General features: G+C 49.1%; 1 protein-coding gene across 9 annotated transcripts in view; it reads left to right on the top strand.

The window, feature by feature from the left end:
- The window catches only part of NOC2L (NOC2 like nucleolar associated transcriptional repressor), a 56,381-nt gene that overhangs the window by 23,055 nt on the left and 5,431 nt on the right, over positions 1 to 27,895 (top strand). For all 9 annotated transcript variants that reach the window (XM_087755105.1, XM_087755108.1, XM_087755104.1 and 6 more), the window contains exons 13-18: positions 2,539 to 2,652; positions 2,823 to 2,924; positions 7,663 to 7,806; positions 13,762 to 13,875; positions 18,254 to 18,389; positions 26,825 to 26,965. In XM_087755105.1, the coding sequence (XP_087611231.1) occupies positions 2,539 to 2,652; positions 2,823 to 2,924; positions 7,663 to 7,806; positions 13,762 to 13,875; positions 18,254 to 18,389; positions 26,825 to 26,965 (751 nt within the window). The remainder of the gene's footprint in view (positions 1 to 2,538; positions 2,653 to 2,822; positions 2,925 to 7,662; positions 7,807 to 13,761; positions 13,876 to 18,253; positions 18,390 to 26,824; positions 26,966 to 27,895) is intronic.

Genomic DNA, 27,895 nt, shown 5'->3' with positions numbered 1-27,895 from the left:
CCCAGCAGAGCACTGTATCCCTGCGGTGAGCTGGCCTGGGGCAGCCAGCTTTGGGGTGATCAAAGCAGATGCCAGGAGGCTTTTGCTAGAGCCTGAGAGAAAGAAATGGGGCAATACAGTGGGAGTGCTGCGGGTGCAGAGCTGGTTCTCTGGTTTGCACTCCTGCAGTGTAAACTGTATATTTGAGCACCCTTCCGACTAGCCACGTGGAAATCGCCTGTGAGCTTGAGATTGCCAAAAATCCTTCTCCTTCCTGCCTGTGTTGCCCTGTCCTTTCCTCTGTCTGCTAGTGGTTATCACTGAAGCCAAATGGTTGGCTTTTGACATTTTCTGGCCCTCTAGTCCCTCATTATCGCCTTTCCACCCTGCCACAGGATTCCTAGACATCAGTCATCCTCTCCTTCAGTCTGGCTGTTAGCTGATCCATTCTGCACAGTCTTGAGATGGGAACCACATTTTCCCCCCTTCCCACACGTCCTGACCGGCTCCCTAGCACCTCCTGGGACAGTTTCAAAACCTTTGGTTGCGTTTCCCCACTTGCCTAGCGGCATGTTAGGATCCCACAGAGCCTGACGCCTTTTGCTTTAATGTGTCTGACCTCAGGGATCAATACTACTGTTTTGGCCAAAGAAATAACCGTGCATAACGAGGTTTATAGCATCGATTCCCTAGGCTAGGGCTCTTTGTTTTCACAAGCCACCAAGCTTGTCCCTCCCTTCCAAATAACCTGGATTGACAAATAAAATGTAAAAAATCAATAGTCGTCTTCATGCTTTTCTGGCCTGGGGGCATCCATGTGACCTGAACACCCTCCCTTTCCTCCTCGCCCTCTAGCAATCAGTGCGCTGCATCCCCACGTTGCTGGGCTGGTTGGGGTCTGATGATGAACGTGTTCCTGCTGCATAGAGGGAATAGAAATGATTTCCTTCTCAGCAGTATGATTTAAAAGCATTGGGGACAGGGAGAGGAACTGTACGGTTGCTTTTGAGGTGCTCAAAAGTATGGGTGGGCAGGATATTCTCCTCATCAGCCCCCCTCAATGGCTGTCATCAGATATGCAAATGATTACCAATTGTTGGCTTTTTTTTTTTTTTTTAATGAGATCCCATTGCTAGTGAACACCTCCCTTGATTGCCACTTGCTATCCCCTGATGGGGGTCTCTGGGAATCTGCCTCAGATCCGGTGGTTTTTGCAGTTCTTACCATCTTTCTCCTGAGATCTGCCCCTACCAGGCTGGGAAAGGGCATATTTTTGTTGCTGCTCATTTTAGAAACCTTTTGCTCCTTCCTGCATCACAGCTTCAGAGGAAGAACAGCACAGCACACAGGTGTATTGGGATACTGTACCCTGATGTCTGCCCAGGGCAGCAGGGACCAAGGCAGATTCTGGCTGTAGCTGATTTCAGCTGAAGATAGCTGTCCCGCGTGCCAAATGTAGCCTTTTGGGGAAGTGAAGAATGGAAATTCTCATTGATTCATGCTCCCCTTCCCCCAGCGAAGCTGGGAGAGTCCTCCCAAATAGGAGAGAGTGGGGAAAAAGGCTTTCGTAGTTCTTGGTCTTAATTACAGTTTATTGAGTTTTAAGGCAATAACGGCTCTTCTTAATTAAAACCAAACTTGAGATGCCACCCTGGAGAGCCAGTCACGCACGCATATGTAAACTTCCTCTCCATTTTCTTCTTTCTACTGTGTAAGCTTCATACCTTCTGTTTCAGAAATACTTCTCTCCCTAACCATTATCATTAAACAAGCTCAGGAAAAACACAAAAGTAAAGGTGCAGGTCTGCCTTTTGATGTTGCCTACTGGTCTGCTGGGCATCCAGCTGTACCCTAGAGCTTGTGTGTGCTCCTCATTTGATAAGCAGGGAGCATGGTCTCCTCTCAAACTCCGGGAAGGGGCCAGTTTTTCTCCATGTCCCTTGCTATAAAATGAAATGTGTCCATGGAGAATAATACACATTTATTCAAAGGCTGTTCAGTTCTAATTGGTACAAGGGACGCCAATGGGAAATGTGTTAGAACAGAAACTTTGCCTGGCAAGGGGTGTTTGTGAAGGACTTACTGGTCTCTCTGCTTCCTGGGACAATTATTTCAGTGACAATAAAAGGGTAATGGATTTGGTGCAAGCAACATTTAGTCTTGCTGTTGAAAAGCTTCTCACCTTAAGGGACAGCTCCAAAATACACTCAAGCTTTGTAGTACGATCTTTCTGACCATTAGAAGCATGGTTCTGAGGAGCAAATCTCTAGTTTCTTGTGCTGTTGCTTGTGTTGGTTTCCTTTTACCTCATACTTCTGTGGCATCTTTCACACTCAGGTCGCTAAAGCTTCAAGTGTGGTTGGCGTTTGCTCCCTAACTGTCCCTTGCTGGGGTATTTAAGAAAGGTGTGGTACAACGATCAGAACAGGCAAGCAGCAGTCAGGATTTCTGGATCATCTTCTCAGCTCTGCCACCAACTGCACGATCTTAGTTGAGTCATTTGGTATCTGTTTTGTTTTGCAGTGTGATCATCTTAACATTCAGTTTTTTCTGTTGTAGGTTTTCCAACAAGTGGATTTCAACAAGAAGCCAGGACGTATAAGTGCTAAGCCTATAAACTTCGCAGTGATCTTGAAGCTTTCCAATGCCAACCTGCAGGAGAAGGCCTTCCGAGTAAGTGGAACCCCAGCGACCAACAGTGCACAGCACTCTGTAAACAGAAGAGTTGCCCTAGCAATATGCTTTGTGTTCCTGTCCTGTAAGGCTGAAGACTCGTTTCCCAGTCTGGGGGCTGTAGAGTTTAGTTCCTGTCTGATATCTCTATTTCTGCTTCCCCCACCCAGGATGGACTCATTGAACAGCTCTATGACCTGATGCTTGAGTATCTCCATTGCCAAGCCTACAGCATTGGATTCCCAGAGTTGGTTCTCCCCACTGTCATTCAGGTAAGGTGTAAGATGCTTCTCAGTCATGCCATGAATGTGCACAGAGTGGGATAAAGTCGTTTAAGCTAACAGTGAACTCAAGGTGGCCCTCACAGTGTGAGGAGAGAGCCATTTACCTTTTCTTAATTATAGTTTTTCTTTGCATTTTGGGGAATTCTTGGGGAGGAACAGAGGCATTGGATCTAATTAGGAGGCTGAAGGCAGGTGAAAGTGTCTGTGGAGTTAATCACTCTTTTGGGAGCCAAAGGGGAACAGAGGGCTACATAACTGCTGTAGAGATGTGTTTTTGACTAGTGAATGCAGACGAGTTCTTGGCAATTCAGAGTTGTCCGAATTGCTGTATTGTCTGTCTCAGAGCAGGACCTGTGCTCTGTGAGCCTGTACTTTTCCTTGCCTCCGGCCTCCCTCATGTGCTCTCCACAAGATGGCAATCTTCCCTCCTTTCACAGTGTCTCCATCAACTGGGGCACTTTCTCCCTAGGTCACTCCATACAAAACAGTACAATTCCTGTCTCCATCCCTCCTCCTTGCTGCACCTAACTGCAGTGCTGCAAAGTAGTCTCCTTTGCCTCTCCCCTGGCGTTCCATGGTGTAGGGCGTTCTTCCTAGCTACTTCATGTTTACTTACTTCATTGTCTGCAATAAAACTGCCTAATAGTGCTGTGCATCTGGGTACGTAATCTTTCCCTAATACCTTGCTATCTGGGTGGCTTCAGTTTTGAATGAGCAGTGACCTCTCTGCTTTGAACAGTGAGATTGCTCACTGAAAACATGTTGGAACTTGTTCCCTCTTTTCCTCCCAGTTCTCTCTATTTTTAACTCACGAGTGGCAGGTGTCGTACAAGTTTGGCAGAGGGCTGCTGTCATATCTTCCATGGGGACATGAACCTCTGCTTTGCTTTGGTGCCTGCCGTGAGACCCTGTGTCTGCATACCTTGTTGCTGTGATGCATCTGGTTGACACGGGAGCAATCGCTCGGTTGGGACCCACAGGCTGCTTGGGAGGCAAATCTCCTTGTTTCTGCTGTGTGTAATAGGCTGGCATCTGGCAGGCGCATGACTCTTGGCTGGGTCCCTGCAGCCTGGCACAGGCCATTGCCTAGCTGGCAGTAGGCAGCTTTGGCTAATGTGAGCTGACAGGCACTCTCTGTGCTAGGAGAGCAGCTCCTGTGCTTGCTCTCGCTTTGCGTGCTTCTCACTTATCAGCAGTGAACAAAGCCCTTTCCTCTCAGCCAGCAGCTGTTGAGAGCATCGAAGCTGTCGGAGCCGATGTTCTAGCTGGAATGAAAAACGGCTGACGGCCCTCTGGCACCAAGCGCCCTGTGGCTTCCAAACACACCCTGGGACCAGCCTGTATTTCTGCAGAGAATTAATGCTATCGGATTCCTATTTGGCTGCCACTAACCACAGCCTCGTGGCGTCTGCTGGGCTGGGGTGCTGAGGTTAGCTTCCCAAAATCTCAGAGTCTTCGGGAAAGCGTGGGGGGGAGCCTTTTCTCCTGGAATGGTGCCAGTTATCTGTAAAAATCCATCTGTCCTGATTCTTCCTCCCCGATGAGCTCACGCTTCTCTCAGTGCCGTGTCGTAGGGGCTGTGTTCCAGCTGGCGGGGGTTGCATTCCTCGTCTTCTGGTCAGCGGCTTTGGGAGAAGCTAGGCTGAACTGCTTTCAAACCAAGCTTTAAAACCTCCTTGCCTGGAAGGCAGGAAGCACCCTGGCAGATGAAAGGAAAGGAGAGCCAGTAGGGGCGGGAGGCAGTTCAAAGGCTTCTGGTCTGCCCAGCCGCTGGGACAACCCCATGGCAGTCACTGCCTCCGAGGGCTGGTAAGGAGCTCAGAGTGCAGAGCCTGTGCATCTGGATGCTTGGAAGAGACTGCCTCTTCCCTCCTCCGGAGCCCCGGCAGGCATCACAGAGCAGGAGTGGGAGGTTAAAGGGGAAAACTGGGCAAGTGTCCGTAAGGGGTAGGTACTGCTGGGTGGAGGCAGGAGGTGGCATGCTCTAGGCGTGACTTGCAGCTAGACAGAAGGGCAGGAGGTGCCGGTTTGCCTTGCCAGCAGCCACTCCTACTGCTGCTCGCTCTCTGTCCTGAGTTGAATATTCCCTCTGCTTTTTGTGAGTGGGGGATTGGCCTTGGTTTGGGTTCCCTGGAACACACACACCCAGCTGCTTCAGATCATTTATAGTTCCCTGCGTCATTTACAGTAAGAGGAGCTGGGTTTTTGCTGTGGTCTCTGCTGGTATAAACCATTGGTGTTTAAGGCTGGCAGTTCAACAGAATCAATCCCACTAATCACAATGCTGCTTAGCTAGGAACCGACGTGAGATGTTAACGACATACATGCACGCACACATACACGCCTATGTTCTGATTGCTTTTATCCTGGAAAGATATGGTTGTATTTGGCAGAGTGGAAAAAGGCATACGCAGAGTCCCTTTCTCTCTCTCTCCTATCTTCTTTTACTTTCTTGGTTGTGTTCTCTGCCTCTTAACGCAGGACTGAGATCTCATTACATTTCATTAGTATCTGTGGCAGATAGTGGTGGGACTGTGAGGGATTGCAGGGGTAGGAGAGAGGAGGGGGCAAGAAGAAATGAAGCATATGGATGTGAGAGCAAACACACAACACCAAACTGCACAGATAGAGCCTGAGATTTTGCAGGATTTCTGGTGACACTTCTGCAACGGAAGAAAAATAATAATTTATGTGGCAGCGGATGAAATGGATCTGGGGCTGCAGCTGTGGGGATCAAGTGAGATAAATCGAATGACAAATGCATCTCTCAGTGGAGATAAATATGCAGCACCTATAAAAAATAAATATTTTAGAAAAGGGGGGTGAGGGTAGGACAGGCTTCACCAGCAGAAGAATAGTTTTGCTGATGGTTTCGTTGTACTTGTTTGATGGGCTCTTTGTTTTGTGGAAAGGGGGAAAGGTGTTCATTTTAACTCACATTTTTCTGAGTTGGATGTATGATGGCAGGTGGGCATATGCTGGGGGAAAAAGGGACAAGAGAAGCCCCTGCTGCTCGGTAATGGGGGACATTCTCCACGTGTGTAGCAGACAGCAGATCCTGCAGCAATATACCCAGCAGGAAAGCAGTGTCCTGACAGAGAGGGGCTAGGTGTGACTGTCACCTCTTGATTAACATTTAATACCTACCCACTTGGCATGTAAGATCAAGCCAAAATGTAGGCTTGACAGGAGGAAGACATCTTCCTCCTTCCCCAAGCTCTGTCTTTTGAGGCAGAACATTTGAAGCCATAAGTACAGAAGGCAGTACTGTATTTGCTGACCAGAAGCCCTTTATCTCTATCGTGATAGCATGTGCAGATCCCAGCTGAGATGAAGGTTCCATTGTGGTTAACCATTTTCTCTTGCCTTGTTGGATCTCTTTCTCTAAATCAAGTGTCTGTGTAGTGTCTGTATGTGTATACATATAACTGGCTCTAGCAAAGAGCTTGGCCTGCAGAATTTGGACAGCACTCCAAAATTCTTGGGGTTGGTCAAAACTGTTAGCAGAGAGTGTAGTAAACGGGAATTCAAGCCATGAGTCAATCTGGACACCCCCATCTCTCTCTCTGTCAGCAAGAGCATCCACTGCTGCCTCAGCTTTTAGTTTGGAGGTGTCAGAACAGTGCCGTGGTGTTGGAGGGTGGTTTGTGTTGGGAGGGAAAATCTTTGGTGGGGAGAAGAGAGGTTTGCTTGAGGGCAAGGCTACTGAGATAAAAAAAGAAAACAACACAAAACCATGCTCTGTTTGCAATGAAGTCTCATTGTCTCATCTCTTCAGACTGGCTCTTGTCCCGAGAGTTACGCATAAGGCCTTGGGTCTAAAAGAAAGAATTATCTAGGCATATGCTGCACAACTTGTTCACAGAGAGGGTTATTTTGTAAATTTTTGTGTGGTGGGTGTGTAGGTTTGCACCCTTGAAAAATCAGCGGTGCCAGTTGGAGCTGGGTTGGTACAGTCAGACATTGAGCAAACTTCACCCGTGTGACTCTGCAGGTGGCCCTGTCCTGACCACAGCTCTATAGCAGCCCCGACTGTTCCCACCGAGCTATGCCAAAGACCCTTAGTCCCAGTCCACAGACACTTCCACCCCAATTTTAGGTCTCTTCTCAAGCTCTGCCTTCAATCCCAGCCATCAGTCTCTTCCACAGCCTCTTGTATTTGGTATTCCCATTCCAATATCCACTGGTGTTCTACAGTCTTAACCCACAGACACCTTTCCCCGTTCTAATCCTGGCTTCCCTGTGCTTTTGGTTAACATCCACAGGTATCCACTGTTATTCCTGGTCTCCATGCATCTGGTCCACAGTCCCCCTTACCATTTGGCTGAGCAGGAGACGATGGTGGTGTAACTACCATGGCAGCTAGGAGCTGAGGCTCCAGAGAGCATAGACTTTCCCTGCTGGCTGCTTGAACTCCACTGATATACTTTTTTCAGAAAGAAGCACTGTTAAAGGATGCAAAGAGCTGTTTTTGAGCAAGGCCCCTGTGCTGGATTGTGTACAAACACCTGGCCTGTCACTGCAACTCTTTGCATCCTCCCACCCCAGGGTGGCAGGACCCCCAGGGTTGAATATGGGTGATACACTGGAGTATGGTATGAATTGAAGGGAAAAGGCACCCCATGCTGTCTGTCACGGGGGGTGGGAAATGTTTTTTTGCTGATGGGATCTGTTTATGGAAACTATTACATTGCTTTCATTCTTCCTCTACTTTTCCTCCTCCCAGCTAAAATCTTTCCTGAAGGAATGCAAGATTGCCAACTACTGCAAGCCTATCCGGCAGCTCCTGGAGAAACTGCAGGAAAATTCTGCCTACATCGCCAGCAAGCGTCAGAAAGCTACCTTCGGCGTGGCCAGCAGGGAGTCTGTGGTGAGTCTGCTACTTCGATTTGGGCTTCCTGGAAAGACAGTCAGACTCCGGCTGCTGGGGTTGAGCGGGTGGCAGAGGGAGGAGGGACGGCGAGATCATGGAAATGGGAGTGTGTGGTGTGGGGCAGATGTTCACAAACAACTGAACTCGGCAGGGCTCTGATGCTATAGCTGGCAAGACTCTGCAGCCAAGAGCCTCATGGAAAACGCAGTCTGTAAATTATACCCTTCTATTATTTATAACACACACACACATGTGTGGAAGCGCCTTGCTTTGCTGGGGCATCTCCTTTGCTGAGAAGTTACTTGGGTTTCATCATCCCATTCCTGATACGTAGGTGCCAGTTTGTGCCTAAAGTGATAGGGGGGATTCTGCCGCCTCTGGAAGCATGTTGTTTCCTCCTAATTTGTAGAGACCGGTCTCCAGCAGTGTAGAACCAAGCCGTTGGCAGACTGATATGTGGCAGTTCAGGATCCTGAGGCAAACCTTTCCCTGTTTTCCTGGGCTGTTCTGGAGACAGAGCTATAGCATCAGGAAAGTTATGAGCCAGAAGAACAGTGATCAGGCATCCTGGGCACTGCAGTTGCTTCTCAAGAGAGATGCTGGTATATTCTTCTGTCTGCAGCCTAAGCATCCAGCCTGCTGAGAAAATGCTGAGCCCATTTGACACCTAGAAAAGTTGCAGTGGCTCTGGGTGGCTCATAGGGCCTGTGGAGCAGTTGAGTTAAACGTCAGGATTCTTCCTTAGTGATGGGATGAAGAGGAGTGACTAAGGTGATGATTCCTCCTCTTATCTTAGGAAATGAACTGTAGCACAGCTAGGAAACAGTATATTAGAGGGTGTGTTAGCTAATAGTTGGCCATCTGACTGACAGGCTGAGAGATGCTGCCTTTCTCCTTGTTTCCCCTGCTCCAGGAGTCTGCCTGCTCTGAGCCAGGTCCTCCTATGGATGGTGTGGCTTATTGTCAGGGCATTCCTTTCAGTGTCCTTGCTTGAAGCTTTTTTTTCTTCTGCTTTGCTCCATCCTTCTTTGGGGACCTGTTGACCTGACCTAAACTCTGAGGTATTTGAAATCCAGGCCCTATGTAAATGAAGCCAAAGGGAAGGAATCCTTGTTAATGAAGCTTTGTTAGTTTGTCCTTTGGGTTGGACATTTTATCTTTGCTTTCTATCCAGCACAGCAGCCTTTGCAAGCCTGATAGCAGGTGAACTGTGTGTGCATGCCTCTCTGTGTGGGAAGAAGTAGCGGGTCTGACTCTTCCTTGCCTGGCAGGAGAGAGGTGAAAATGTCTCTGCAAGGTAATTGATGGGTCAGAGTGGTCTCTCTGGCCACATGGTATCATTGGAAAGTCTGGAGTTCTGCATATTTGAAAGCTCCACCTGTTGGCATGGAGCTGAGCATGGAGCAGAAGTCGCAGTGCAGACTAATTTGTCTTCAGACACTAAGGGGCAGGGACTGCAGGAAAATTAGCCTTTGAAATATCAATGCCAGGACACAGCAGCGCTATTCTGGGATTAAGGGGTTGATGGAACTGAGTTTGAAGTGACTAAGTAGTCTTTGGTTCTGTAAATGCCATTCTGGGTTGGACTGTTTTGCTAAAGGAATTACGCTTCCCGTCTGGAGTGAAGTGGTTAGGGTTTTGTTGGTTTGTATTTTTTGCAGGCAATGCTGTGACCGCCCACCCACTCTGCAGAGGTAGAGATTTCAGCCTCTAGGGCTCTCCATGAGACAGATGAGCTGGGGAAGGTCGTTGGCTAAATAAAACAGGGTTTCCAACAACTCTGCCACTGTCTGCTTTTCCCAGCAACTCTGGCTGCAGTCCCTTGTGTAAGAACTAAATGATTATTTTAACATCTTGCTGCCTGTACGTCTCCTAGTTGACATTGGTGCACCTGCTTTCCCAGGGACATCTGGGTGGCTGAGCAGCATGAATCGGGCAGGGTTGGCTCTGGAGGGGCAGCAACGGGCAGCCTGCCTTCAGCAAGGGCGGTTGGTTAAGGGAAGCAGGCACCAGTTTGCCACGCCTGTTTGGAGATGGCTGTTCTGCCATTTAAGGGGATAGAGCAACAGTGTAAAGTGCTGCTCAGGGAGGATGCCTGCATTGCCTGTGCAATCTGTATTTTTGCACTATGGTGGTGTCCTATGGGAGAAGGGAGCCTTTTGTCTTCCTTCGGTTAATGGGAAATCAGTGCTCCTGGGAGCAGAGGAAACAGCCCGCTCGGTACTTCTCTGGGGTGGCTTAAATTTTGTGCCCAGGTGGTCCTGTGTTTCCCCCCTACTCCTTTGCAAGCAGATGGTGTAGATTCCCAAGAAGGGCCAAAGCTCCCACAGAGGCTGGGCTTCCCAGAACGATTTGGAGTGTCCCTCGAAATCTGGGTTTAGTTTGCCAGGCTGTCTCCAAGATATGTGGGGCATTGGCACTTCTCATGAGCAAACGCTTCCAGAAAAGGGAAGGGAAAGAGAGGGGTGAGGGGAGGGGAAATATTTGCATGTCCCCCTTGCCAGCAAGAGCAATTGAAAGCAAATGCTGTCTGGTATTCACATCCATGCATTTGTGCTTGCTCCACTGTAGGAAGCAGAGCCCAAATTCTGAGCTAATTCTTCCATGCAAAATGCTGAAATGCGGCTTTCATGGGGGAAATTACAGAGAAATACGTTTAAACGAGGGGAATAAAGGCTGTGAATGTGATTGGATCTGCACTCCTGAGTAGCGGGTGTGCTTTAGAAAGCTGGATTTTACCTAAGGGTCTATATGATATAATTTTAAAGAAGAAGCAGCCTGAGGATTGAACTTAGCGCTGTGGGAGGAGTGGTGCAATGTTTAGCTTAACGTGGAGGGATCCCTCTTTGCATCCCAGGAACTGTGGTATGGAGGGATAGGCACACCAGATGCATTCAACCTGACTTCTTCCACGTTCTTTTAAGATTGAGAACTTTGGTCTTTTTTTTTTAATAAGAAGCAGGTTAATAATTGAGAGTCAGTGCTTTTTTGAGAGTACAATGCTAATAGGTTACTATACTAATTAAGGTCTTTGTGAGGGGAGCCAAAACAAGTGGAGCCTGCAGCTGAAGTTGAATCCAGATGCATAATGTGCAGCTCTGATTTTAGGTTCGTCTGCACTAGCGTGGGCCCTGGGCTGGCAGGGGAAAATGCAGGGAAGGAAAAGAGTGCACCAGGACCCACAGTGTGTGCCGGGCCGCGTTACAGCTCTGTGGCTCCCAGGCAGACCTTTGCACTGAGCTGCCGAACCTTCGTTTAAGAACAGCGCAGCCCAGCAGGCTGTTACGCTTAATGAAACGTGAAGAGAGGGAATGAGCTGATGGAAAGCATTGCCTCATTTCCATGGGGTTTCCAGATCTTCTGCATTCATCCCCATCTCACGTTTCAGATGGGAGGTTTTTCTGGAGGGTGGGTGATGATCTTTGTTAGGTTTGTACAGGTGCTAGCACTGTGGGCTTGATCCATGCTGGGTGTTGCCTGACAGCACAGTGATGCAAAAGCAGTAATAGAAGGAGAATTGCAAATGGTTAAAATGGGTGTGATGGCATCTGCTCTCTCAAAATTCCTGTTGAGGTGTTCTGAGTAGGAAGATGGGAGTGTTTTAATGGTCTTTTTTTATCTCTGGGTTCCGGCACACTTTAAAACCAAAAAAGCTGTATCAGACAGAACAAATAGACTTTTGCCCTCTGTAGGAAGAGTCTTTCTCAAAAGCTGTCCATACCAAGCAGCATCAACAAATTGCCTGATTACAGCTGGCAGCCTGATCTATAAATGGGGTGACTTTGTACTCCTTGGGAATTACTCCTCTTGCCATAGCGGTGGGTCAGATCGACAGTAAAGCTGTGCTGTCTGCTGGCTGGCGTCTCCGCTAGCGAGTGCTGCTGGAGTCGGCAGTACATCAGCTGTGCTTTCAGCCAGCCTGCCGGGGAGGAGACCGGAGAGCAGATACAGGCTCCAGCCGTGCAGACCTGGAGCCGTGTTACAAACAGTCCCGTGGGGGTTGTGAGTCTGGGACCCGTGATTACCAGAAAGGGCCTGTTTGGCTTGATGCAGTATTGATAGCGCCTGTTGTAGGATGCATAAATAAGATTCTGCACCATTAGAGTGCAGGTGACACAAGCTGGTCGCCATTTAATTGCCAAAGTTCAGCTCCTGGTGCCAGCTGCTGAGACCACAGATCATCTCCATTTCCCTCCCAGTGATGGACCAAATCAAGAGCTGGCGTAGACTGATGTATTTCACTTCACAACATGCACTGAGTACTTGCTTATTTGTGTAAGCTGGGAGCTCTGTGCTGCTATCCGTTGCGGACACCTGCGCTTTCTGTCGTCTTGTTCATACACTGCTCCTTAAACAAACTTTTTCCCGCACCTTAGCTCACAGGCTGCAGCCACACACCATAGCTCCCTAGTTTGGGGGCTCAGCTCCCTAGAAGCAGTTCATCTGGGATCTGCTGAAGAATATTTGAGCTGCTGCTGTGTTTTCTGCTGTGAAGACGGTCTGGCGTTTTGTTCCCACCCTCAAACAGCAGCATTGTGTACACGCAGCTGCCCATACAGAGCTCTGGATTTGTTCTCAGCCCTGGATTTGGGATACTCTTTGGATCCGTGTTGACCTTTGGGTGTATCTATGCTAACCTTTGTTCCTGTTGCTCGTTCCCTTCCTCCTTCGCCTGTTTCAATTCCTACTTGTATGTCATGTCTTTCTGCTTACGTTAGATTGACTTTTTACTGTGTGGTAATGCAAAGCCTCTGGGCACTGTGGTAATCCAGTTAACAGGTACAGTTCTGTGTGGGTTTTAAGTTAAAGGGATGTCGGCAGGTTAAGAAGAATGTATTTTAATATGACATACCACCACCCCACTTTTGGCAGTAACATGCCAAATGATTGAAGCGTAAAAGAATTTTTAACCATCTAATTTGCTTCCCACCATTTACGGTGTTTGCACCTCCTTATTCTCCCTGCTTGGACAGCGGAAACAGGCTCGACACTTCTTCATGCTCTGCTCTCTCAAGGTTGGGATGAGTCCAAGACCCTGCAGGGGAATGTTTGTTTCAAGAATAAACACTTGGCTGTAGGACTGGGGGAAAAGGTAGTCAGACATCTTTGGTACTTAGGTCTTGTAAATGCTTGCATGAGGTTTTTCTGAAATAAAAAGCATGAACTGAGCAGGTGATCAAATGCCTCCACTGAAGGAGCAGGGGACAAATTTTGTCCTGACAGATCCCCTGATCTGTCCCTTTGATTTCTACCTTCAGGTTTCAGGTGAAGTAATTTCTTTTTCATTACAACAGGCTGCATCGTCTGACTTGACTTCTGTGTCAGTGTCTTCTTACTAGAGCTAGAGTAGAAGTGAATGGTCAAGGCCAGGATAGTAATAATGGATCCCAGAAGGCACTGAGCTGATTTTAGGAGAGCCTATTGTGAGTTCTTAACAATTCTGAGAATCAGGCCTCGTCTAGAAGGGAGAAATAGGAATCTGGGAACCCACATTTCAGGCCACCACACACCGGATGGTGATCTTCCATATGCTAAAGCATCTTATGCGCCACCATATAGATGCTCCTTTATGAGGACCTTACGCTGTCCTTCAGTGTCATTGGTATCCTGTGCTTAGGTATTGCATAAATAAGCTGTGGCATTGACCAGCCTGTCCATTTCATCTTTTGGCTTTCTTTGATCTCCTTGAGGTGCCCGGGCATTGCTTTACCTAAGGAGAGTTGTCCGTCTCACCACTCCTGACTCAGTAGTTGCTTAAATGATTGTGCCTGAATTCACACTTAGTCCTGCTCGCGTTCTTAGTCACGTTCGCCAATTTCCTACCCAGAAGCTGGGAAAAGGTGGTTTGGGAAAGGGTCTTAACCTCTGCTCTTGACTCCCTGCATTTGCCAAAGTTGTATTGGAAAACTGCTTTGAAAACCTTTCTTAAATTTTCACCCTCTCTCTGCACAGGAACAATGGGAGAAGAAGGTCAAAGAGGAGGGGACACCTCTGACCAAGTATTATACTCAGTGGAAGAAGCTAAGAGAGAAGGAGATACAACTGGAAATCAGCGGCAAAGAAAGAGTAAGAATGAAACGCCTAACTTACTGGGCATCATCTGTGCCATGGGAAGACAAGAGAGCCGTGTCCTGGCAGCAGGATGGTGGCTGGTGGAAACCAGCTCCACTGGTGTGAGCTGAAATTGGCTTTAGCTGTGTGAGTGCGTAGGCTGGGCATTCTTGGAAAGAGCATGAGTGTGGCTGGACAGCAGCCTAGCCGATGTCTTCAGCTCCCTGCAGATTTGTCTTGCTGGGATCTCTAGGAGCAACATCTGTGGCCCCTGCCTGTAGCCTGTTCATTTGCCCAAGTTAATAGAGGATAGGTGAGATAGGGTGAAGTAGGGCTGTGGTACATTTCCCTCTGTCCCTGTTTAGGGTCATGCTGTTCAAGACCCATTGGTACAGCAGCCTTTTAATTCAAGACCAGGAAGCTGAAGACAGTAGTGATAGAGTAATTGTGTGTACTGGCAGGGGTAGGTTGGGTAACTAATTCGATTGTGTCTGAGCAACTGAGGCAATGGCCTTATTGTGGATGTTACTTTTGGAACAAGCATGTGATGTAGTTTTGAAGTTTAGACTGTGTGCACGGTTCCGGTTCTGTGTGTTCATCCCCACATTCATGGGCCTTCTCACATTGCTTTAGGCAGTTTGCATCATTTCTTGCAAATTGCGTTGCTTTCTTGATAGTAAAACAGAACGGGTTGAGCTTGTGTAGGCCTTTAGCTCTTTTTCCAGCTCTGCAAAATGTGACTGGATTGCTGTGCTAAAACCTAACTTTGCAAGAAAGTAGGGAGGGGAAGATGCCTCTCTTCTTAGCAAAGGGAATATCAGAGACGAGTTCTGTTTTGCATTTTCTTATTTCACCCCTGTGGGGGTGGCTGGTTGTGACGTGGGACTTGCTGTCTGGGCAGAAGTGCTCAGACTGCCCTTTCCCACATCTCCCGCTCAGGGGAAGGCTCCTTGGCCGCTCCTCGTGGCACTGCGCTCCAGGATGCAGAAGGTGGGGGTGGGAGCTTGCTTACATTAGGAGTCTAAAGGAAAGCTGTCTCGATGCTAATGCAATGAAAGTGGCTGAGCTAGGCTCTTGGCCAGCGAGCAGGAAATAGATATAATTGGTGTCTCCAGCGTATGGCGGGGAACAATTAAAATAATCGATGGGACATGAGGATGATTGGCTCTGAGCCAAGTCACAGAGTGTGGTAGAAGACCTGGGAGATCCTAGAAATGCTCAATATTGTATACCAGCCTGAGATAAGGACAGGAGGCTGAAATTCCCTGGGGCAGCCATGCAGAGGGAACAAAAAGCATGCTTGTTTTCTGTGCAAACCCGGCAGGAGAATGCAGCCTTTGCAGAAAGGAAATCTGGGGGCCGTGGAGCTAAAAAGCAGCAAGAAATGATGGCTGTGAGTGGGGCTAATCTCTTGCCCCAAACTGGCCCTGCTGGTGTGAGCTGACGCTTTCCTGGTACTGAAGCAGGTATCAAAAGGAGATCAGGCCTCAGTGTAGACAAGTCCCTGTCTCATGTTAAAGGGGGGGGGGGAGCTGGAGCTCCTTGGGGTGGCCAGGACCAGCCGAGATGGAGAGCTCCCCTTGACGGGGATTGCTTTCCTATGGCAAGGCTCAAGAGGGTGACTTCTGAAACCAGAGGAAGTCTGAAGGACAGTGACAGGGACTTGTTCTCTTGGAGAAAGTGGGCTGAACAGATAAACTGTAGAGAGAGACAGACTTTGGAGTTAGCTTTCTGAAAGGTCTGTGGCTGCCTGGCATCTTTGCTTGGTGAATGGGGCTGTTGTCTCTCTCGGTGGGGACCGCGAGCTTAATGATGCAGCATTGTGAGCCCCAGCAGGAGAGTGAACACCATGAGGCCCATTAGGGCTGGGAAAATCCATGTCCCATTAGCAGCCATTGGGGGGGAAAAATAATAACAAAAAATCAGCCTGGCTCTCAGCTGCTATGAGCTGCAGCTTGCCTTATATAACAACGCTGACCCCGTCTGCCCATTCCATTTGCTTTTCCCAATGGTTTTTAATGGGATGTAGACTAATCGGCTTCGTGAGACTCAGTAGATAGTAACTCTCTATCTGGGGATTAAAACACTGGCCCCCAAATTACCTAATTACTGCTACTGTGTGATGAACACAGGCTGTATCTGTGAGCTGTGGCTCAGTACAAGTCTCACTCGTTTGCTTTGTGATCACTCCACAGCTAGTAGGGTTTTCTGGTGCCTTTATTTTGAGGTGCCCATCTTGAAGGCACTCCTGTGGAGTCTCAGAGATTTGGAGGTAGCACAACTCAGCATGATTCAACTCCAGGTCCTTTTTAATATGCTCAGGTTGAGTTCAGCCAGTACTGATGTCACCCAGAACTGTAGGGTGCCTTTGGAAATGGGGACTTTTCCTAAGCAGTATGAAAATATAAAGAAGTCCCAACTAACAGCTCCCTGCTGTACATGCCCTGCACAGGATACTGGAGAAATTTTTCACCATGTTGAGATAACTCTCTTTTGCTCCCTTGAATTGGAGAAGTTTGGAGAAGACTGTTCCACATCATGTACATGAGACGTTTTAGGCAATGTATTAGCAGGAATGTATAAACTGAAAGGGATCAGATACGGGGACTGTGTCTGTGATCACAGCCTAATGCTGGGTTAGAAGCATAGCTGCTGATATATTTTAGCTTCTGAGACCTTTGTGTTTTATTTCTGGACCCTCTCACTGAATCACTATTTCTGGAGCATCTCCCTCTGCCCTCCCACCCTCCATAAAGCTATATGCCAGAACAGATGAGAGGAGTGAAGCATGAGCCTGTCTTGTCCACCAGAACTGGTAGGGGCTAAGGAAGATATTTTCACCATAGCAGCTCCCCTGCCCCACGATGGAGCTTGCTAGGGCATAACTACCCTAGGAAAGAGGATGGTTACAGTATGTCGTTAGGTCAACTGAGAGCAGCCGTCTGGCAGTGATTCTGGATTGCTGCTCTTGCTATGTTTTCCTTCCCAAGTCTGTTCTCTGGCATACAACGAATGCTGTTTGGGAACCCAGTCATATGCTGCTTTCTTCACGCGTCTTCCCAGCATAGAGGCAGCCCAGCAGGTCTCTGCAGGGCTGGTGGAAGGAGAGGCATCTCATAGTGGAAAAGAGCAGGTGGGAAGATGATTTAAAATTAGGACCTTGCAAATGATGGTTGGTGGTTTGCTCTCCTCTCCCCTTCTCTGGCCAGTTTCTGACTCTCCATCCTGGTGCTGCAGGTTATTGCTTGTAAGTGCTCAGCTCCCAGAATCAATATTGCCCAGCTGGGGACCATAACCATGAAACAGGCTGGGAGAAATTGCTGGAATTGGCTGCAGGAGCAAATGCGCGTCTCTGTGTCTCTCGTCGTCTCTCCCCCCCATCCCCATACTCTCACTCTTTTTCTCTCTCTGCTGAGAGCTGTTTTTCTATATAGACTGTGCTTTGCTGCTATTCCTGCTGGGGGAAGCTCACTGGAGGGTTGAAGTGGATGTGGTCAGAGAGGAGTGTGTTGAGGGGTGGTCTGACGGGTGGGAGAGAGCAAATGAGTTATTACTCGCAGGGCGAATGTTTCCAAGCAAGCTAATGTGTGCTAATGCATGAGTGCTTCCCAGGAGGTGTGCAGCCAGGCACGGGCAGCGGGCAGCTGATGTTCAGAGAGCACTTGGGATTTAATTTGCATTCTGATTATCTTTGCCCTGCCGGCCTGAGCCCTTGCAAGTAAATCCTTCCCCTAATCCCCCTCTGGAGAGGTGTAAAGAGCAGTGAGGTGGTGTCAATTGCAAGTACTTAATGGCATTGATATTGGCTGTCTGCAGCAGCAAGGCTCTTGGCCCGTTGATCTCCTTAAGGGCTAGCAACTGGGGAAGCCATGGTGTAGACAGACCTTAAGCATCTTCAGCACCTTGCCATTTAACTGTGCCGAAATCTGCAGCCAAAAGGCGGTGCTTTTGCTATAGCTGTCGCAGCTCCTGGCGTTGGTGGAAAACTGCTACTTCAGAGATGACCAGCACAGTCTGCCTTGATTGTGCTTGGCTGCCCAAGCTCACGGGGCCTGCATGGCTTTCAGTCCAGAGGTCTAGGACAGCCAGCTTGTCATGGATGTTTTGCATTTTTATACATGCTAAGGTACCAGTAGTAGACAGCCCATTAGCAAAAGTAGTTTATTAGGTAAAGATCAATAGAACAGTGGTGCTTTGCATGTATCATTCACCTTTGTAACTGACCCTCAAATCTATCTGTTGCTCCCCTACTTGGCAGCAGGCAGACCCGACTGTTCTTGGCAGTGTGGCTTACGCATACTGGGCAAAGCCAAGTTCTGTGTTTAAGCTCAGCATTTTATGTTTAAAAGTACAAATTAAGGTTGTTCTTACTGTTGGGTTTGGTTTTTTCCAGCTTGAAGACTTGAACTTCCCAGAAATTAAGCGTAAGAAGCAAGATGAAAGCAAGGAGGAAGATAAGAAGGAATTCAAGGACCTCTTTGACCTGGACAGTGACTCTGATGAGGAGAATGTTGGATTCCCTATAAAAGGTATGGGGCTGGGGCTGGGCATACCTTTTCCTTGTCCAGAATTCTGTATGATGTGGGTCAGTACAGCCCTGCCCTCAGGGGGATGCGTGCTGGCCATGTTCGGTTCAAAAGATACACTGTTAGAGAGCAAGCACAGGATGATGATGGCTTTTGGAGGCTTTTTAAAGTGACAGACAGAAGGTAGTTGGGAGGCTTTTATCTTTCTCTCCATCTCCTACTTTGTCACTCCAGCTCATTTTAAAGCCTTAGTCCTGCATTAGTCGTCTTCTGTACGTGACCCATACTCTCCCCTCCCCTTAGCACCTTTCTTTTGTCACAGACACTGACCTCAACATGACAGCCCGAGAACCAGGGGGTGTTTGGCTGAACAGAGACCCTGCTTTCAAAGGCTTCAAAGTACCAGCCATGGTTCATATTGTAATTCCCAGAGAGTGTGTCCTCCTTCTTGTGCTTATAATCCGTGTAGGTTCTGGGCTGAAATCTCACCTTGGAGAACATAAAAGGGTTTGCTGTCTTCTTGCAAAGGTGGAAGTGCAGAAATCCATGTTTTGTTTCCGCACCTGTAAAAGAGGAGTAAGAATGTTGTTCTACCTGACAGCATACTGGGTCTTTGCTGTATACATCATTGCTATCATAGGGGCTGGCTACCAGAACAAGGATCTTTGATGGAAGAATGTTTATCCTCTCTTTGCATGCACTTCTGATTTATTTATTTTATAGTGACTGACGTTGCAAATGTTCTTGACAAGCCAAGAAAGTCTAGAGCCTCTAGAGAAAATGGAGTGATGTCATTCTCTGGCTGTGACCACGAGGGGGCCACAGTAAATTGTGGAACCTGCACGAGAAGTTCACCACGTAGTTTGAGAGAAAACTCAGATGTTCTCTTTGTAATTTGCAATGTTTGGGATATCACAGGTTTTCTAAATGGATTGTCATCCATATAGAAGGGCGACTTGCAGGAATACAGAGTTTTCTTGTTCGGAGATGTAATCTATGGATAAAGCCCTAGTCTGTTGTGCACATTGTAAGCCGTGAGGATAAATCTTGAGACTTACCACAGAACCAGTGAGCGTTGTCTCCCTCACCAGCATCTGTGACACAGGAGGAAGAAAAGGTTGGAAAACTTTTGTTTGGTAGCTTGAGGTTGAAGTCAGTGGCTTTTTGTAGGTGACCCGGCAAAGAATGGGAGGGGAGCAAAAGTGAGCACATGACCCACCAAGGTACTGAGAGATCAGTAGGACATCAAAACGATTTGCTGAGATATATCCTTGAGATCTGGGGTTGTCCTGCCTGCCATATGAGTCGATGCCTTAGAAGAATGCCAGCGGCTTCTAAAAAGGCCGTGATAATTGCGGTTCAGAAGGCAGGTTGCTGGGAGCCAGGGAAACCCAGGGTCTCTTCCTGTGCCTCCCAGGAACGGACTTTATATATGCTCAGGAGATTTCTTGGACTGGTCAACTTCTGGATGTACATTGGGATCCTAAAGAAGCATGTCTGTGATGAACGTTACTGATGATACAATACAAGGTCTATGGCAGCTGTCTGTCTGGCAGCTAATGTACGCAGCTTCTACCTTGTTTCTGGTGCTTGCCTGCTTACTGTAGAAATCTGCCGAAAATAAAGGTTTGCAATCTACTTGTTAGGCATGGCTTTTACCCCCCTGCCTGTGCATGTGCTTGTGACATCTGTCCATGAGGTTCTTTGGCAGCTTTAAGGGGCTGACATATATTGTAAAGAGAGTGCAAGTGAGGACTAAGGTCCGTGTGATATCAAAGGGCTCTCCCTGCTCTGTTTGTATGAGTCCCACAGCGGTGGTATCTAGTCTGCGGTATCTAGTCGCTGAGCATGCATCAGCACTCCAGTGTCGGTAATGGGTCTTGCCTTCCAACATTCCTGGGTCAGCTGCCTTTGTTCTTAGTAGGGTGTTTTCTGGACGGAGGGAACAGGCCCTGAAGGCAGCTTCCATCTCAAGGAGCAACTGTGCTCAGCCCCACCATGGATCCTGAGGCGCTGGGTGGAGACAGCGGGGCACTGGGTCTCTTCTGTGGCATAGGGTGAAGTTCCCCTCCAGGCAATGGTGTGACTCCCGCAATGGGAAAGGGACAGGGAACAGGGAGGCTGGGAAAAGCGCCTGTGTCTTGGGAGATGCATACAATGAGCTCTTGTTCTTACTCTGTGTGGGGTGTGAGATGTTCCCAGCCGTGCTCTGCATTCAGTAACTGTCAGGGCTGGCTGCAGATGGAAGTCAGAGAAGCCCATGCTTCAATTTGCTGCAGTTCCCTGTCTTTGTGGCCATTGTTGTACCAAGTGGCCAGATGCAAGGGAATTTGGGAGGCCCTGCAGCTGCCGTGGCCTGTGTATTCGCTGCTTTACCTGTGAGGTTTGAAGGCGTAACAATCTCCTCTCTTCAGATAAAGGCAAAAGGAGAGTCTGGGACAATGGAAGGACTTTGGTCCATCTTGAATCAGCCTCAGCCTACTTCCAGAGAGACACATTGAGCAGCTGATGGCAGAAATCTAGGCAGAAAGATAAGATTGCCCTGGATGGACCTTCTGGGAGAGGAAAACAAGAAGTATAGCTGGAAAACAAGAAATATAGCTTAGAATGCCCAGTGATGCTGACCTCCTTGAAAAGTGACAGGGAGAGACCTGATCCAAGACAGGCGGGTGCTGTGAACTGTGACACTGGTGTGCTGTGGGGATCTGGGAAGCCCATCAGAACAGATCAGCCCTTCCAACTCTATTTCCAGATGTAGGCAGGAAGAGATGGGGCTGGTGGGCTGTGTCCTCCCTGCTCAGGGAATGGCAGCAGGGATGTGGTTTGGGAATGCCAGGGCTGATGTGGGAAAAGAATAGGAGGCTCACTGGAACGGTCAGCCATACCCAGAGACGCCCATGCTCTGCTCATTAGCAAGGCTTAGCAGCAGCACCCAAAATGCTCTTCTGAGTTCTTACTGGAAAGAGCCAGTTCCAGAGCCCTGGGGACATGTAGGTTTCTACAAAGAAGGGGCAGGGAAGGAGGAACTTCTGGAAACGAAGGAATTCCCTGCCAGAAAAGTCCTAGCCTAGATAGTTGCAGTGGTCTGTTGCTGTAAGTCATCCCCTTAGGCAACCCCACGGGTTAAATCTGTGAGGATGGTTGGCCTGGTCTGGAAAACTCTCTTCCTCTTGATGATTACTACATAAAAGTCTGGATTTCAGAACCTGCTGCTGGTGCAGCATTATTGTGGCTTTCTGGTGGGATGTTGGGTTTGGAGGCATAGTGAAAATGGCTCCCACCTCTCACCAACCACAGCATTTGGCTTGGCAGAATCTTTCCTGTGTTGACAGGACGTTCTTCTGATTAGTAGTTGTTTTGGCCTGTCAGGTCCCAGACCAAATTCACAAGAGTGGAAAATTGCCTGCCAAAAGCCAGGAAATCATCAGTTTTCTGTTATTTAGCTGCTGTTCAAATCCCCCCTTACCTTTTCTTTTGATTTAAATTAAGTATTGTATCAGTGCAATGTTGATTTCAGTTTACACTGTCCCTAATCTCTCTGGAATAGGGTAGGCCTGGCGAGTGGCTAGAGTTCTTGCGTTAACCATTGCTAGCCAAAACATCTTGCTCATTAATTAACTTCTACCTCTGAAATACAAATACCTTTGTATTTCCCAGAGCAGAGCAGGCTTCTGAAAGAGTCTTTCCAATCCCAAGGCAGGGAGTGAATGGCACGTTTTTCCCAAACTGAGGGGGCAGGGGAGGTCCTTATTCTCACAGTTTGCCATTACTCATTCCTGGGGGGGCCAATGGGATGAAAAAGATGATGAAAAAGATGATGAAAACCGTCCCTGCGCGTGGAAGGGGGGTAATGTGCAGATCCTGTTGTCCTGCAGCAGCGCTGGTGCAGTGGTGCATTACCTTCCCTTCTCTTCTGAGCATCCCCCTCTTGTCCACCCCCACCATTTCCAGCTGTGCTGTAGCAGAGAAAGGAGATTTGCTGCATCCAGCCCCGGGCACTGCTGCAGTAAATGGCCGCCAGCAGTTTGGTGTTTGCAGCTCGCGCAGCCCTTGGCCCCAGCCTGTGCTGCTCCCAGATGGGAGCCAGCCTCCCCTGCTCTCTCCCACTGGGGAGCAGGAGCGGCAGCAACATCTGGCAGAGGCACCTCCTCCAGAATCCTTCTGGAACAGCATCCCTGGAGCAGGCAAGGAGGGGCCGCTGGGGACTGCCCTGGAGTTGAATAGGAAGCATCCTAGATTTCCCGGAAAGTAGGAGAAACCGGCATGGGCTGGGGAGCAGGTTCACATGGGGTAGGTTCCTGTGGGGAGAATCAGTGTGGGCATAACATTGTGGTGGTGGGATTCTCACAGGGCAGGTGCTCCTGGAGGAATCCTTGGAGTGATTCAGAGGTGGAAGTCGGCTCCAGCCAGGTGCTACAGCCTTGGATCTTTCTGCCCTTCACCTCCAGGGCTGCACGTGTTGCATGTGTTGCATGTGTTGAGGAGAGCGATAAGAGGCAGGTGCATAAAGATGCAGGTGCAAGCTGAACACCTCCAGTGCTCTTGCAATATATGGAGATGCCAGGGAAGAGGAAAAAGTATGTTCAGGGCAGGGGAGGTTACAGGGTGGTCAGCACCTTAGAGATGTTCGGAACTGAGGACTGCGGAGAGACCATTTTGCTTAATATCCACTGATGAATCTGTTGGTTCCTTGACTGTGCCTGATCCTCGTTGTTATTGTGGTTTCCACAGCATCCGCTGGTAACACGGTAAGACATGCCACAACTTTAACATAGACATTATTTGAAAAAAGAATTTTTTTTTTTAAGCCTACTGCCCGCTGGCTACAGCCATCAGCCTGCTTTAATGGACCATGTAGGATCCAGGCATAAACCTATCTCTTAGGCCTGTCTTCTTCTGAATCCCAGCCCCAGTTTTGCATTAGGTCAGAGATGAAAGGCTGATAGCAGGCCATCTGCTCCCCTTGGCCCAGGCCTTTTTCCTAGTCCTTCAGGTCCTGCAGGACCCAGCAGTAGCTAAGCTCTCTGATCCTTCCTTACCTTAACCTTAGCCTTAGCAGCGTCACAGCAGCCAAAACTGTGATAAGCCATTTATCTTTGACAGCAGCAGCCTTTTCCCTAGCTCCATAAGCTTTGCAGGTCTTCAGTCTCTTCTTTCCTGAGTCCCAACCCTGACTTCAGCCTTTGCTGTAGACCTCAGGTCCCTGGTAGGACCCAGGCTCCCACCCATCTGAATCTTCGTTCTCACTTCTCAGGCCTTGCCGAATCCAACAATGAATGAATGACTGACTCTCTTCTGAATCCCACGAGACTAGCAATAACAAGCGTTTCTGTGTCTGGTGTCACATTTAGAGAAGTCTCATTGGGTTTCTTTGTGGTTTGAGCCCCCTGCTCCATCAGTACCAGCACTTCTGTTTATTTTAGGGGTTCCTGAAAGAACTGAGAGGGTGGTGGACAGTTCTTGGGAATTCGGTCAGTGAGTTCATCAGCACAAATCCATATCTGCTCCTTTCAGAACCTGGAAGTCGGAGCGCTGGTTAGCTCCCTGACGGTGCATCTTGCGTTGCACTGGGAGACCTCAGCCGAGATGGAGTTTGGTGAGGGGTGCTGCTGCGTAGCCTGCTGGGCAGGAGTAGTCCCTGCTTAGTGAGTTAATATGAAAAATTCAGGTTTAATAATTGAGGCAGGAGAGGGAAGGATACCTTGACACAGTTGGAGTGGGGTTTGAGACAGGACTTTGAGTTCACGTGTCCAGCATAGTGGTCCTTCTAACAAGGGGACGCTGCCTGTTGGCCGTCTTTTTCTGGTTGCTTTGTTTTGGCCTGCACCTGGCTGTGGGAACAAATAGCAAGTAGTGTATTGATGCATGCAGCAGATACGGCTGCACGGGAAAAGGAAGGAGAGTGATGAATTTGCAATTGTGTTTTAATCTTGTGGACCTGAGGGGAGATTCCCCCTGCCTTGTGCAGGTGGAGCTGAAAGCTGCCTGCTTATTTCAGCAGGATCGCACACCCCGGGCATCTTCCTTCGGGGGGCAGGAAAGGTGGTGGACGCAAACAGTTCCATCACATCAAGACAAGCTGCCCTCCGGAATGAAGAAAGCATTTGGCAGGCAGGAGAGGCTCCCGTGCTTGGGTCTCTGCAAGGTCCGAAGAGGGGAAAGAAACAATTTTGCACATTTCAGGAACCGCGGAGCAGGCAAGGGTGGAAAGAGCCAGGAGACGGGGAGGAAAGAGCGTGGATTTGATCAATCTGTGTGTCGCTGGTGGGGGCGGGGAAGTTCACGCGTTCCTCTCATTTACCAGCTGACAGATCTCTGGGAGGAAAGGCGGCTGCTCCTGGAAATTATTAATGGCCTAGAAAGAGGTGCCGGACTGCCTCGTCATGAGGCAATTAAAGGCGAGAAGGGAGTGTGGCTGCAGCGTCTCTCCGGACCTGGCTGTAATGAGTGATCTGTCCACATTAGGTGTTGGTGTGCCTCTAATGAACTTGAACAGGTTTCTTCATTTATCCCTCACGTAATCATATTACATCAATTTAATGCCAGACTGGTGGGGGCCAGGGGTGTGCAAGGAGAGGTCAGACATTTTCATTTCCTAGCAGAATAATCATGGCCTTTCTCAGTGACAAAATTCCTGCTGTGGGCTGTCAGCTTGAGGATCTGGAGGCAGAGTGAGGAGGAAGAGGGGAGAAGCACTGGTTAACCGGAGCACCCTAAGTGTTGTCTGCCGGAGTCGTGCTGATACACTTCTGCCTCAGGAGATGGAAGCTTGAGTTCTGCACGAAGGCTGTAGTGGGGCCTCGGTGTGTGTACATCGGTGGAAGGGGAGGCAGCGGCTGAGCTCAGGGGAGGCTGGAGAAGTTCAGTAAATTCCTCTTAGTGGCTTGCTGCCCGTGTTGTAGCACGTAGGAATGACCCTGCCCACAGCTGGTTTCTCTGCATACTCTCAGATGAGCCGGTAGCCAGATCTGTCGGTGCTTTTGCTGGTGCTGCTTGATGGATGAGAGCGTGCCCCTCTCGGTTGTTGCCTGAGCTGCTCGGGTGCCCATCAATATGATGCGGTGCAGTGAATAGCGCTGCAATCCATCTCCTGTGGAGCGGGTGCTCTCCGCATGGCTGCGGGCACCCGAGATCGCTCCGTCCATGAGATGTAGCTTCCGATCCCTCGGGGGGCAATTGCACAGAGGCTGCGTGCTGGCAGAGCTGACAGATGGGGGAAAGCAGAGCGAGCAGGGCGATGACGGGGAGCTGGGAACGCTAGCAGCCAGCTTATTAATGGCTCTGTATCCAGTTCGGTGAGTAACGTAGGTCAGCTGCTGAGGGTGGGGCAAAAAATAGATGCCATGGTGGGGCCCAGGAATCACAATGTGAGAAAGATGTACAGCCAGTTTACAAGTAGAGAGTCTGAAGTGTGAATAAATAGCTGCTTCAGCAGTTTTGTAAGCACGGGCAGGCAACCTGCAGCACTGAGCTGGGCTTAGCTCAGGGGTGGTGGCTGGAAGGAGGCAAGAAGCAGCTGGTTCTTCTGCTCCCTCTGTACAGAATTGGTGTTCTGTCATTTAAATGCCTGGTGACTCACACTGTCCGGAGGAGGGAGAGGGGAGAAGCACTCCTCCACTGAAGTGAACTCATGTTGAGTAAAAGAAGTCCGGTTCCAGAGGCAGATGATTTTCCCACAGGCCAAGCACCCAAAGGCTCTTAATACTTCCTCCCTTGGACCTGGCTAGCCATCCGCAGAGGGAATTTGCAGCAATGTCTGTTCCTAGACCTTTTTCTTGTGTCTAACAGAGGGAATAAAGCTAAGAGAGGTTTACAAGGATGCCCTGAACCAGAGAGTATACTCCTGTTTTCAGTTACCTATAGCCACGGAGGGGTGGAGGTGGTTATACGCAGGCACTCTTTCTCAGTGGGACCAGCCCTTCTCTGGTCTCAGCTTCGTGACTTACTCCTTCTCCTTTCTCATAGCTGTTCAGTAGGCCCATTTCTTCTTATTGTGCTCTTCTGTCCATCTTCATCTCCCTAGCTTTCGTGTCTCTCTGAGCAGGGCAGACAGTTCGGTATCTTCATGATGGATGCTTGGGTGCTGCACCGATGGTGCTCCATAAATACCAGGTAGCAGCAAATCTTGGGCTTTAGCAGTAAAACCCTGCTATGGGCTTCTGAGGTGATTGACTCTCTGTGTCCTGGCCCTCCTGGCCCCCAGCAGGTGCCTCTGAAATGAAATGCATCCTTCTCTGGGCCTCTAGTACAAGGGGACGTGGATTTTGGAGAAATATGGTGGATATCCCCTTTAGCATGTATGTACAGTATGACTGCACTGCTGAGGATGACCGTTGGGATGGCAGTGCTTTGCATATGCTGATATATATATATACCTACACATGTATGCTTGTGTGCTGCTCTTTATGTTTCCATTTACATAGTGAAAATACTTGCAGGTAAAACCAAAGCCAAGGAGGCATCAGACGACAGTTCAGAAGCAAGCAGCAAGGATTATGGTGAGGATGATGATGAAGAAGAAGGAAGGTATGAAATCGAGGAGGATGAGGAAGAATTGGAAGAAGACAGTGACTCAGACGGTAAGCAGTGCAGCTGGGCAAAGGGGAAGGGAATTATTGACAGCACTGGTAACTGAGGGCTCCTTTGCTTTCTGGAAGCTCCCCTACAAGGGAACCGTCTCCTCTTTTCTTGCTGTGCTGCTGCTCTGAGCTGCAGGGTGTCGGGAGGGACTTCTACACACAGACACACACACAGCCTGGACAGGGAGACCTGGCAGCAGTTCAGAGTTTATACTGAGAAGAGAGCGAAAGGGTTAAAGTCTTTGCAGGCCTTGCTCTAACAAGCCACCAGTCCCTTTCATCTCTTTTCAGGGGCCTCCTGCAGAGAGGCTCAAACAAACTCTTGAAGTACAGCCCACCCCAACAGGGTACAGAAGCCTTGCTTCGAGACTCTCCACAGGTTACACACGCATGGGGGTGTGGAGGGTGCACTTTTCATCTGAGCAGTGCCTGGGGTCTGGGGGCTGCACAGGGGTAACCCTTTAGTTACTGCTTCTCAACCCTTTAGCTGCTTCTCAACAGCTCCTCCCAGGGTCGGACTGGGAGGGGATCTTGTCCAAGTCCTGCATTTGTCTGGTGTTTCTGCAATGAAACAGTGATCTTTGCCAGTATGTGTACAGACCCTGCTAGAACCTCTGTGCTTGGTCCTGATCGCTTCTGCCAGTTAGTAGCTGCCGCCCAGGGACAGAATCGGTAAGAGTGGTGGGTGTCAGCGTGAGAGGCTACCAGTTCAGCGTGCTCCTAGCAGGCCAGAACAGCTGTCTAAATGGCTACCGAGAAAGCTGCTGGCTGTGTTACCGGGGCTGTGCTAGATGCCAAGCCAGGCTTTGTTGCAGCTGAGGAGAAAGTACCTTCCCCTTCTGTCCCTTGCACAGAGCCACAGCCAGCTCGAGAGCCTGCTCAGCACCCCAGCAGAGTGCAGCTAACCACGTTCGGCTCAGTCTTGCCTGT

The sequence above is a fragment of the Nipponia nippon genome, unplaced genomic scaffold (assembly GCF_047370975.1).
Source record: "Nipponia nippon isolate SJK-2023a ecotype South Korea unplaced genomic scaffold, ASM4737097v1 scaffold_19, whole genome shotgun sequence".
Classification (NCBI taxonomy): Eukaryota; Metazoa; Chordata; class Aves; order Pelecaniformes; family Threskiornithidae; genus Nipponia; species Nipponia nippon.
Note: the sequence above shows the minus strand (reverse complement) of the source record. Positions and strands in the feature narration are given on the sequence as shown.